Below are 12,507 nucleotides of genomic sequence, written 5' to 3'. Positions count from 1 at the left end.
AAAATGAAGTGCACTTGGCATTACAAAAAACAAATAATGGCAACATGTCCTCGTGTTACATTCAGTGCATAAATCTTCACTCAAGTGTGATCCACATACCTCTGCCGTTACTGAAGACACAAGCAGTACAACATAATGTCTTCCGATTTGGGTCATTAGTTGTAGGAAACATTGACATCGAAGTAAAGGGTGTTGCCTCAACTGCTAGTTACCAGTGACCAGTGTCCTTCAGTTGTGAACAGAAGATATATTGAAATAAAATCCAACAGAGAAACTATGTAGCAAAAAGAAGATATATTGAAATAAAATCCAACAGAGAAACTATGTAGCAAAAAGCACAAAGAGAAACATGGCTACCAAGAATTGGGAAAATTAGTAAGCACCAACATTCACATGGAACTTCAAATAGCCTGCTCACTGTAAAGTCTGCATACGCAATACAGACCATATTTCACAGACACTACATCCTCCCCCATGATTAAACACAACAAAGGAAAACAGCAGGGAATACTCAACTCAAATATAAATATAAATACAGGGTTCATGATGAGTTTAAAAGACAAGAACTTGGAACTACAAAAAAATGCAACAGGCTAATCTGATGTAGCTCATGTTTTAAAAAAAATCAATATAAGAGCAAATTCGACAGGTACAGCTCTATCCCTGCAGGCAACAATTGGAACAAATCTTGGATGGTGAACAAAGAATCATCTCCCCCATCCAAGACTGTTCTGGCATCATAAAGAACTGTCCATGAGGCTATATGTTATTTCCATGTCAACAGTAAATGCTTAATAGGCAATCATCCATAGAAGTGCAAAGAAACGGTTGATGCATCTTACACACTGGGTTATGTGAAGCATAGTAAATTTACAACGAAATGCCAGAAAACATGAACTGGAATATCAAAACAGTTCTCAGATAATAAACATATTAATGATTGTTACACCATCTGGAACACAGTTGATATCTTACAATTCTACAGAAATCTTGGAACTTTAGCAGGTTAGTCCTCAACACACATTGTTCCTTAATCTTCCTACCCTTCTCCGCCCCCTCTTCTTCTCAACAACAGAGGCCATAGAAAAAAGGCTGGCAACAAGAGAATACCCGACCTCTTGCTCCTATGAATAACTCCAACTTGAGCACTAATAGTCTAATACTATGGGCATGCTTGGCTTGTAGCCTAAGATTGCCACATCTAACCATAGTAATGTCACAGATCCTTAGGCTGTTAGGCATCTATTTGGTCCATTGCCACAACTGCGGCTTACCCCACTTTGTTAGCCTCATGGCCCACATGGTATAGACTCAGTTTCTTGCCAAAGTTAGCCACAACTTTCGTGGCCATTTTGTTCGCCACACTTTTTGTAGCAGCCACAATTTGACTAAGGTTAGTTGTGGCAATGTTAGGCAACAACCAAACATACCCTATATCCTCAACGTTCTCGCTGGCCTTCCGTTTCCTATCAACTGCTTCTTCTGCATCCTCCTCTTCCTCATCAGCCTTGGCAGAGATATTCCGACTTACAGCTCCAGCAATCCTCTCAACTCCATCATCAGCACCGAAATTCCCCGCATTCCTCCTAGACCACTTCAACGGAGCAGTTGAACCTGCCTCTCCAGCATCACCTTCGCCATCAGCAATAACCCGGGGCCTCCTCACCTCTGCTCCCGCCTGCTCCACCAACTTAAAAGTAACCTTTTTGGCAACACTGGAGCTCCGGCTGCTCACATCAGTCCCTGTACGCTTCAAACACCCTTTTCTCACCACCACCGGGACCATCTTCTCCTCCGTACCAGCACAATCCTATAAAGCAGCAAACAAAGAACAACGCAAGGATCAGTCCCTCTGCCATTCATTGTTCAAACAGAGTAGGAATAACAGATATAAGCCTCGATCACTGCCGGGATTTAAGTAAATCTCAACACCATTGGTAGCTAACTTACCTTAGCTCCGCCGTTCCATGATAACTTCAAATGTTCATCTTCCTTTGCCATACCCTCTTCTGTGCCGTCCTTGGTCGCATTGTGCATGGACAAGCAAGCTATCTTCACCTTGTTGCCCTCCTCCTGTGCTCCAGTACAGTTATTCCTTCCTGAACTTATGTTGCTATTTAACAGCAATCTGCTGACCTTGGAACAGTTTCTGCTAGATCGCCGCAGTGGAGGAACCTTAGAGAGAGCAACAACCTGTCCTTGATATTCTTCCTCTCCAGAAGACGCAAGCTCTTGATAACTGTTGCTGCGAGTAGCTGGCTTAGTAGGCTGCCTCCTATTTTCCAGTTCAGCAGGCTGGTCCTCAAGTGTTTGCTCCTTCACGTCTGGTCCCTTCCTCCGGGCTCTCTTGTTCTCAACAACAGGTGGTGGCAGAAGACCCCTCGACCTTGTGCTTCTAGGAGAAACTCCAATTTGTGCACTAACACCCATATGCTCAGAATTCTCCCTGGCCTTCCTCTTCCGCTTCTTATCAAACTTGACAGAGTTACACGCAGCTACAGTAACTTGCTCAACTCCGAGACCCAAATTCGATGCATTCCTCATGGACCGCCTAAGAGGAGCGGCCGCGCCCGCCAATTCAGAAGAAGCACCACGAAATCGGACACGCCTCGGGCAACGACTCTCCCCTCCGCCTACTTCTGCACCAGGAACAGCCGGTGGTGACATGACCCGCACCTGGGGCTCCGCCACAAAGCTCACCCTTTTGGCCGCACCGGAACCCCCTCCGTGGGCAGCACTCCGCGGGCGCTTCAAACAGCCCTTCCCCACCACCACCCCGACCGCGGCCGCGGCCGCCTGCTGCTCCCCCTCCCCACATCGACCCTGCAATCAAAGGGATACAAGGATCATCGGTCCCTTCCCCCACTGTAATCTGCACATAGAATCCGAATCGCGCGCACGGAGAGCGATCATTCAGTGGAGCGAGCATTTCGGCGGTCACCTGTGTCGCGACGGAAGCGGGGGCGTGTATCCGTGCGGAGAGGTCGTGGGCGGGGTCGGCGCCGGAGCCGGAGCCGGAGCCGGCGCCAGCGAGACCACGGCGCTGGCGGAGCGCCCGCAGCTCCCGGGGCATCGCTTCTGGTGGAATCCGCCGCGGAGTCAAGGGGTCGGCGACGGCGACGGCGAAGGTTTGGGGGTTTTCGAGTGGAGAAGCGGCCAGCCTGAAGAAGAACTGAAGAAGAGTGGTTCGTGGGTTTTAATTTGGTCGGTGACTTTTTCCTTATTTTTCGTCGAAGTGGTCGGGGAGTTTATTTTGGAGATCGTGGCCGGGGTCTCGGGAAGCTGCAGGAGTGGGTCCCGCGAGAGAATCCGAAGCTGAGGCTCTCGAGTCTCGACTACTCACACTGTTTCAAAATTGGCAACGGTTATTTGAGAGCAAGATTTTGCTAGTAGTACAAGGTGCTAACGGTAATAAACGATTGGAATTTATGTTTCTTTTGAGGGAAGCACTTATAATGTGTTTGACCCTATAACACTACATTTCTATCCTTGGGAGCATTAAAAAAAAATCCAAACCTACTAGAGGTGGCGTAGTTGTGGATGTAGCATGGCCAGGGTGACACGCAACATTGATGTTTGCCGGATGCAGGTGTGGCCAAGGGCGGGAAGTTCTACGCATAAACTACTAGCTGGGTGGAATGACCGCGGTGTGTTGCACTGGACTATGGTTGCATGCTGCTGGAGATGGTGAGGTTGTCTAACTTAGCGCAACACTAGGAGGCGGAAGGTCCAGCAACATCTATGGCCTCGGCTAGGTCGAGTGTTAGTTCAAGCAGATGTGCTCGTGACCATTTGGGGGCTAGGGTCATATTTGATGCCCTCCTACAACTGATCCCATGGCTGAGCTCCACCATGAGGTGTTGTAGAGGCCAAGTTGTCATTAGCGGTAGCCTCCTGCACATGCTGACAGCTTTGGCTTGTAGGTACACACCCTTTCTCCCACATCTATTTTCCTGATCATATGGTTCATCTAGAATTTACCAGTCCTACATTGTGTTTATGTGGTACTCCTCTAACAATATTTGGCATGCAAGTTGTTTGGTGTACAACATGGTTACTTAGTGAGAAACCGTGTCAGAGCTATGTGCATCTTAGGAAGAGGGGCCAGAGGACGACAGCCCCAGCCCAAGAAAACTTTCCTAAATGCCCCTTTATATTTTGCTATTTGTGTCCAGAAATGCTCTATATTTGGCCCATCCCCCTCCAATAGTGGCCCAGAATGTATGACTAGGCCATTCCCCCTTCCAACCATTTGGCCCAAGCTCCGGCACTAACTAGACTAAGTTGGACAAGCCGCGTCAGAATCCACCACCGACGAGGAGTACTTTCGAAAGCTCATTCAAGACCATGTAGCATGTCAGGACTGCCATAGAGCCGCAAATAAGGATGTGAAGGGCGATGTGCACTGAGATGGTACATGTGATCTTAGCATTGAACCAACCCATCACCAGTGGCGGAGCTAAATCAAGTAAGTGTGTTCGTCGTGGGTGTCAGCTGCCAAATCAAGATGCAAAGGGCTCTGTGCCCCCAGGATGTTGCTGGAAATCTTTGGGGCAAACTAGCCCACAACTAGTGGACGAGCTTAGTACAAAAGCCAGGGGCTATCCCCATCCCCGAGCTTTGTACCAAGTTATTTCTACACAAAGAGTGACGTTTAAACATGTATGTGTTCTTATTTTCTACTTCCTCCTCCGATTCATAATAAATGTCAGGGTTTTATTTCAAGTTTGAACTAATTTGTAAAACCCAATAATTATTATGGACTAGAGTGAGCACTCATGTTCAAAAAGTCGACACATTGAAATCACATGTATATCTCATGGATAGTTGTCAATGCAAAGTAATATAACAAGTGCAATATGCAAGTATGTAGGAACCAATGCACAGTTCACCCAAGTGTTTGCTTCTTGAGGTGGAGAGAAATAGGTGAACTGACTCAACATAAAAGTAAAAGAAAGACCCTTCGCAGAGGGAAGCATTGATTGCTATATTTGTGCTAGAGCTTTGGTTTTGAAAACAAGTAACAATTTTGTCAACGGTAGTAATAAAGCATATGTATCATGTAAATTATATCTTACAAGTTGCAAGCCTCATGCATAGTATACTAATAGTGCCCGCACCTTGTCCTAATTAGCTCGGATTACCTGGATTATCATTGCTATACATATGTTTTAACCAAGTGTCACAAAGGGGTACCTCTATGCCGCCTGTAAAAAGGTCTAAGGAGAAAGCTCGCATTGGATTTCTCGCTTTTGATTATTCTCAACTTAGACATCCATACCGGGACTACATAGACAACAGATAATGGACTCCTCTTTAATGCATAAGCATTTAGCAACAATTAATGTTCTCATATGAGATTGAGGATATTTGTCCAAAATTGAAACTTCCACCATGAATCATGGCTTTAGTTAGCGGCCCAATGTTCTTCTCTAACAGTATGCATGCTCTAACCATTCAACTAGTGGTAAATCGCCCTTACTTCAGACAAGACGGACATGCATAGCAACTCACATGATATTCAACAAAGTGTTGATGGCGTCCCCAGAAACATGGTTATCGCACAACAAGCAACTTAATAAGAGATAAAGTGCATAAGTACATATTCAATACCACAATAGTTTTTAGGCTATTTGTCCCATGAGCTATATATTGAAAATATAAAGAATAGAAATTTAAAGGTAGCACTCAAGCAATTTACTTTGGAATGGCAGAGAAATACCATGTAGTAGGTAGGTACGGTGGACACAAATGGCATAGTTTTTGGCTCAAGGATTTTGGATGCATGAGAAGTATTCCCTCTCAATACAAGGCTTAGGCTAGCAAAGTTGTTTGTAGCAAACACAAGTATGAACTAGTACAGCAAAACTCACATAAAAGACATATTGCAAGCATTATAAGACTCTACATTGTCTTCCTTGTTGTTCAAACACCTTACTAGAAAATATCTAGACTCTAGAGAGACCACTCATGCAAACCAAATTTTAACAAGCTCTATGTATTTATTCACTAATAGGTGCAAAGTATATGATGCAAGAGCTTAATCATGAGCACAACAATTGCCAAGTATCACATTATCCAAGACATTATTCCAATTACTACATGTAGCATTTCCCGTTTCCAACCATATAACAATTTAACGAAGCAGATTCAACCTTCGCCATGAATATTATGAGTAAAGCCTAAGGACATATTTGTCCATATGCAACAGCGGAGCGTGTCTCTCTCCCACACAATGAATGCTAGGATCCAACTTTATTCAAACAAAACAAAAACAAACAGACGCTCCAAGCAAAGTACATAAGATGTGATGGAATAAAATATAGTTTCACTAGAGGAACCTGATAATGTTGTCAATGAAGAAGGGGATGCCTTGGGCATCCCCAAGCTTAGACGCTTGTGTTTTCTTGAAATATGCAGGGGTGAACCACCGGGGCATCCCCAAGCTTAGAGCTTTCACTCTCCTTGATCATATTGTATCATCCTCCTCTCTTGATCCTTGAAAACTTTCTCCACACCAAACTCAAAACAACTCATTAGAGGGTTAGTGCATAATCAAAATTCACATGTTCAGAGGTGACATAATCATTCTTAACACTTCTGGACATTGCACAAAGCTACTGAAAGTTAATGGAATAGAAAAATCCATCAAGCATAGCAAAACAGGCAATGCAAAATAAAAGGCAGAATCTGTCAAAACAGAACAGTTCGTAAAGATGAATTTCTAAGAGGCACCAGACTTGCTCAAATGAAAATGCTAAAATTGAATGAAAGTTGAGTACATATCTGAGGATCACTCACGTAAATTGGCAGAATTTTCTGAGTTACCTACAGAGAATTAGGCCCAGATTCGTGACAGCAAAGAAATCTGTTTCTGCGCAGTAATCCAAATCTAGTATGAACCTTACTATCAACGACTTTACTTGGCACAACAATGCAACAAAATAAGATAAGGAGAGGTTGCTACAGTAGTAACAACTTCCAATACTCAAATATAAAATAAAAGTGTTGTAGTAAAAACATGGGTTGTCTCCCATAAGCGTTTTTCTTTAACGCTTTTCAGCTAGACGCAGAAAGTGTGTATCAAGTATTATCAAGAGTTGATGCATCTACAGTGGGGTTTGGAGTTTTCTCAACCATGCATTGTATTTTGGATACATAGGTTTCAGCGGCTCCCTTTTCATTAGTCTTGGGCTTGCTATTCTCATCAAACAAATTTTGAGGGACAAGCCAAGCATAATTATCATCTAGAGCTTCATGCATCGCTAGGAGCTTACATGGTATTGGTGCTTTAATCTCCCCACCATCATTAACATTATTAGTGTACTTAATTCTATCCATATCCATCTTTTCAAGTGTTCTTTTAAAATCGGTGATCATACCAAGCCTCTCATGCTTACTAAAAACTTTTCTAGCTTCTTTGGCTATATCCTCAAATTCTCGCACTAGGACTTTTAGAACAAAATCTCTCTTCTCTCCCCTCTCCATATCAGAAAGTGTAAGGAACATGTGTTGTATCATGGGGTTGAGACTAATAAATCTAGATTCCATCATGCGTACCAAACAAACAGAAGCATCTTCATAAGTAGGGAGAGCTTTTGCAAGGGGTATATCTTTAAGATCTTCATGCATACTAACATGGGTGAACAATTCTTCTATATTATCTCTTCCAATTATATACCCTTGTCCCACAGGTATATCTTTTACAGTAAAATTAAAAGGAAACATATTGAAATAAGTAAAGCAAATGCAAGTAACTATTTTTTTGTGTTTTTGATATAGAGTGCAAACAAGACAGTAAATAAAGTAAAACTAGCAACTATTTTTTTTGTATTTTGATATAATGCAGCAAACAAGAAAGTAAATAAAACAAAGCAAGACAAAAACAAAGTAAAGAGATTGGATGTGGAGACTCCCCTTGCAGCGTGTCTTGATCTCCCCGGCAACGGCGCCAGAAAATCTTCTTGATGCGCGTAGATGACGTATTGTCTTTCCGTTCAACACGCGTCCGTTGGGAACCCCAAGAGGAAGGTGTGATGTGTACAGCAGTAAGTTTTCCCTCAGTAAGAAACCAAGGTTTATCGAACCAGTAGGAGTCAAGAAGCACGTCGAAGGTTGATGGCGGCGGAGTGTAGTGCGGCGCAACACCAGGGATTCCGGCGCCAACGTGGAACCTGCACAACACAAACAAAGTAATTTGCCCCAACGAAACAGTGAGGTTGTCAATCTCACCGGCTTGCTGTAACAAAGGATTAGATGTATAGTGTGGATGATGATTGTTTGCAGAGAACAGTAGAACAAGTATTGCAGTAGATTGTATTTGATTAAAAGAATGGACCAGGGTCCACAGTTCACTAGAGGTGTCTCTCCCATAAGATAAATAGCATGTTGGGTGAACAAATTACAGTTGGGCAATTGACAAATAGAGAGGGCATGACCATGCACATACATGATATGATGAGTATACTGAGATTTAATTGGGCATTACGACAAAGTACATAGACCGCTATCCAGTATGCATCTATGCCTAGAAAGTCCACCTTTAGGTTATCATCCGAACCCCTTCCAGTATTAAGTTGCAAACAACAGACAATTGCATTAAGTATGGTGCATAATGTAATCAACAAATATATCCTTAGACATATGATACGCGTACAGCACGCGTCCGTTGGGAACCCCAAGAGGAAGGTGTGATGCGTATAGCAGCAAGTTTTCCCTCAGTAAGAAACCAAGGTTTATCGAACCAGTAGGAGCCAAGAAGCACGTTGAAGGTTGATGGCGGCGGAGTGTAGTGCGGCGCAACACCAGGGATTCCGGCGCCAACGTGGAACCTGCACAACACAACCAAAATACTTTGTCCCAACATAACAGTGAGGTTGTCAATCTCACCGGCTTGCTGTAACAAAGGATTAGATGTATAGTGTAGATGATGATTGTTTGCAGAGAACAGTAGAACGAGTATTGCAGTAGATTGTATTCGATGTAAAAGAATGGACCGGGGTCCACAGTTCACTAGAGGTGTCTCTCCCATAAGAATAAGCATGTTGGGTGAACAAATTACAGTTGGGCAATTGACAAATAAAGAGGGCATGACCATGCACATACATGTTATGATGAGTATTGTGAGATTTAATTGGGCATTACGACAAAGTACATAGACCGCTATCCAGCATGCATCTATGCCTAAAAAGTCCACCTTCAGGTTATCATCCGAAACCCCTCCAGTATTAAGTTGAAAAAAACAGACAATTGCATTAAGTATGGTGCGTAATGTAATCAACAAATATATCCTTATACATATGATACGCGTATAGCACGCGACCGTTGGGAACCCCAAGAGGAAGGTGTGATGCGTACAGCGGCAAGTTTTCCCTCAGTAAGAAACCAAGGTTTATCGAACCAGTAGGAGCCAAGAAGCACGTCGAAGGTTGATGGCGGCGAGATGTAGTGTGGCGCAACACCAGGGATTCCGGCGCCAACGTGGAACCTGCACAACACAACCAAAATACTTTGCCCCAACGTAACAGTGAGGTTGTCAATCTCACCGGCTTGCTGTAACAAAGGATTAGATGTATAGTGTGGATGATGATTGTTTGCAGAAAACAGTAGAACAAGAATTGCAGTAGATTATATTCGATGTAAAAGAATGGACCGGGGTCCACAGTTCACTAGAGGTGTCTCTCCCATAAGATAAATAGCATGTTGGGTGAACAAATTACAGTTGGGCAATTGACAAATAGAGAGGGCATGACCATGCACATACATGATATGATGAGTATAGTGAGATTTAATTGGGCATTACGACAAAGTACATAGACCGCTATCCAGCATGCATCTATGCCTAAAAATTCCACCTTCAGGTTATCATCCGAACCCCTTCCAGTATTAAGTTGCAAACAACAGACAATTGCATTAAGTATGGTGCGTAATGTAATCAATAACTACATCCTCGGACATAGCATCGATGTTTTATCCCTAGTGGCAACAGCACATCCACAACCTTAGAACTTTCTATCACTGTCCCAGATTTAATGGAGGCATGAACCCACTATCGAGCATAAATACTCCCCCTTGGAGTTACTAGCAAAAACTTGGCCAGAGCCTCTACTAACAACGGAGAGCATGCAAGATCATAAACAACACACAGATATAAATTGATAATCAACATAACATAGTATTCTCTATCCATCGGATCCCAACAAACACAACATATAGCATTACAGATAGATGATCTTGATCATGTTAGGCAGCTCACAAGACCCGACAATGAAGCATAATTAGGAGAAGACGACCGTCTAGCTACTGCTATGGACCCATAGTACAGGGGTGAACTACTCACTCATCACTCCGGAGGCGATCATGGCGGTGAAGAGTCCTCCGGGAGATGATTCCCCTCTCCGGCAGGGTGCCGAAGGCGATCTCCTAAATCCCCCGAGATGGGATTGGCGGCGGCAGTGTCTCTGGAAGGTTTTTCGTATCGTGGCTCTCGGTACTGGGGGTTTTTCGATGAAGGCTACAAGTAGGCGGAGGAGATAGGTCAGGGGGCCACACGAGGGCCCCACACAACAGGCCGGCGCGGCCAAGGGCCAGGCCGCGCCGCCTTAGTGTGTCGGCGCCCCGTGGCCCCACTTCGTGACTCCTTCGGTCTTCTGGAAGCTTCGTGTGAAAATAGGCCCCTAGGCGTTGATTTCGTCCAATTCCGAGAATATTTCCTTACTAAGATTTCTGAAACCAAAAACAGCAGAAAACAGCAACTGGCTCTTCGGTATCTCGTTAATAGGTTAGTGCCGGAAAATGCATAAATATGACATAAAGTATGCATAAAACATGTAGGTATCATCAATAATGTGGCATGGAACATAAGAAATTATCGATACGTCGGAGACGTATCAGCATCCCCAAGCTTAGTTCCTACTCGTCCCGAGTAGGTAAAAGATAACAAAGATAATTTCTGGAGTGACATGCCATCATAACCTTGATCATACTATTGTAAGCATATGTAATGAATGCATCAATCAAAACAATGGTAAATGACATGAGTAAACAAATGAATCATATAGCAAAGATTTTTCATGAATAGTACTTTCAAGACAAGCATCAATAAGTCTTGCATAAGAGTTAACTCATAAAGCAATAATTCAAAGTAAAGGTATTGAAGCAACACAAAGGAAGATTAAGTTTCAGCGGTTGCTTTCAACTTGTAACATGTGTATCTCATAGATAGTTGTCAATGCAAAGTAATATAAAAAGTGCAATATGCAAGTATGTAGGAATCAATGCACAGTTCACACAAGTGTTTGCTTCTTGAGGTGGAGAGAAATAGGTGAACTTACTCAACATAAAAGTAAAAGAAAGGCCCTTCGCAGAGGGAAGCATTGATTGCTATATTTGTGCTAGAGCTTTGGTTTTGAAAACAAGAAACAATTTTGTCAATGGTAGTAATAAAGTATATGTATCATGTAAATTATATCTTACAAGTTGCAAGCCTCATGCATAGTATACTAATAGTGTCCGCACCTTGTCCTAATTAGCTCGGATTACCGGGATTATCATCGCAATACATATGTTTTAACCAAGTGTCACAAAGGGGTACCTCTATGCCGCATGTACAAAGGTCTAAGGAGAAAGCTCGCATTGGATTTCTCGCTTTTGATTATTCTCAACTTAGACGTCCATACCGGGACAACATAGACAACAGATAATGGACTCCTCTTTAATGCATAAGCATTTAGCAACAATTAATGTTCTCATATGAGATTGAGGATATATGTCCAAAACTGAAACTTCCACCATGATTCATGGCTTTAGTTAGCGGCTCAATGTTCTTCTCTAACATTATGCATGCTCTAACCATTAAACAAGTGGTAAATCTCCCTTACTTCAGACAAGACGGACATGCATAGCAACTCACATGATATTCAACAAAGAGTAGTTGATGGCGTCCCCAGGAACATGGTTATCGCACAACAAGCAACTTAATAAGAGATAAAGTGCGTAAGTACATATTCAATACCACAATAGTTTTTAGGCTATTTGTCCCATGAGCTATATATTGTAAAGGTATAGGATAGAAATTTTAAAGGTAGCACTCAAGCAATTTACTTTGGAATGGCGGAGAAATACCATGTAGTAGGTAGGTATGGTGGACACAAATGACATAGTGGTTGGCTCAAGGATTTTGGATGCATGAGAAGTATTCCCTCTCGATACAAGGTTTAGGCTAGCAAGGCTATTTGAAACAAACACAAGGATGAACCGGTGCAGCAAAACTCACATAAAAGACATATTGTAAGCATTATAAGACTCTACACCGTCTTCCTTGTTGTTCGTCCCTTACTAGAAATTATCTAGACCTTAGAGAGACCAATTATGCAAACCAAATTTTAGCAAGATCTATGTATTTCTTCATTAATAGGTGCAAAGTATATGATGCAAGAGCTTAAACATGAGCACAACAATTGCCAAGTATCAAATTATTCAAGACATTTTACCAATTACTACATGTAG

General features: G+C 42.8%; 1 protein-coding gene across 1 annotated transcript; it reads right to left on the bottom strand.

Annotated features, from left to right (window-relative positions):
• Positions 1-898: 898 nt before the first annotated feature.
• Positions 899-3,265, bottom strand: LOC127299708 (uncharacterized). Its single transcript, XM_051329729.2, has 3 exons — positions 2,942-3,265; positions 1,951-2,823; positions 899-1,810 (listed from the first exon to the last, which is right to left on the bottom strand). The coding sequence occupies exons 1-3, from the start codon at positions 3,071-3,073 to the stop codon at positions 1,271-1,273; spliced, it is 1,545 nt and encodes a 514-aa protein (XP_051185689.1). The 5' UTR covers positions 3,074-3,265; the 3' UTR covers positions 899-1,270.
• Between the last annotated feature and the right edge of the window lie 9,242 nt (positions 3,266-12,507).

This window comes from Lolium perenne, chromosome 5, assembly GCF_019359855.2.
Source record: "Lolium perenne isolate Kyuss_39 chromosome 5, Kyuss_2.0, whole genome shotgun sequence".
Classification (NCBI taxonomy): Eukaryota; Viridiplantae; Streptophyta; class Magnoliopsida; order Poales; family Poaceae; genus Lolium; species Lolium perenne.
The sequence above is the reverse complement of the archived record's forward strand: the minus strand, read 5'-3'. Positions and strand labels throughout refer to the sequence as shown.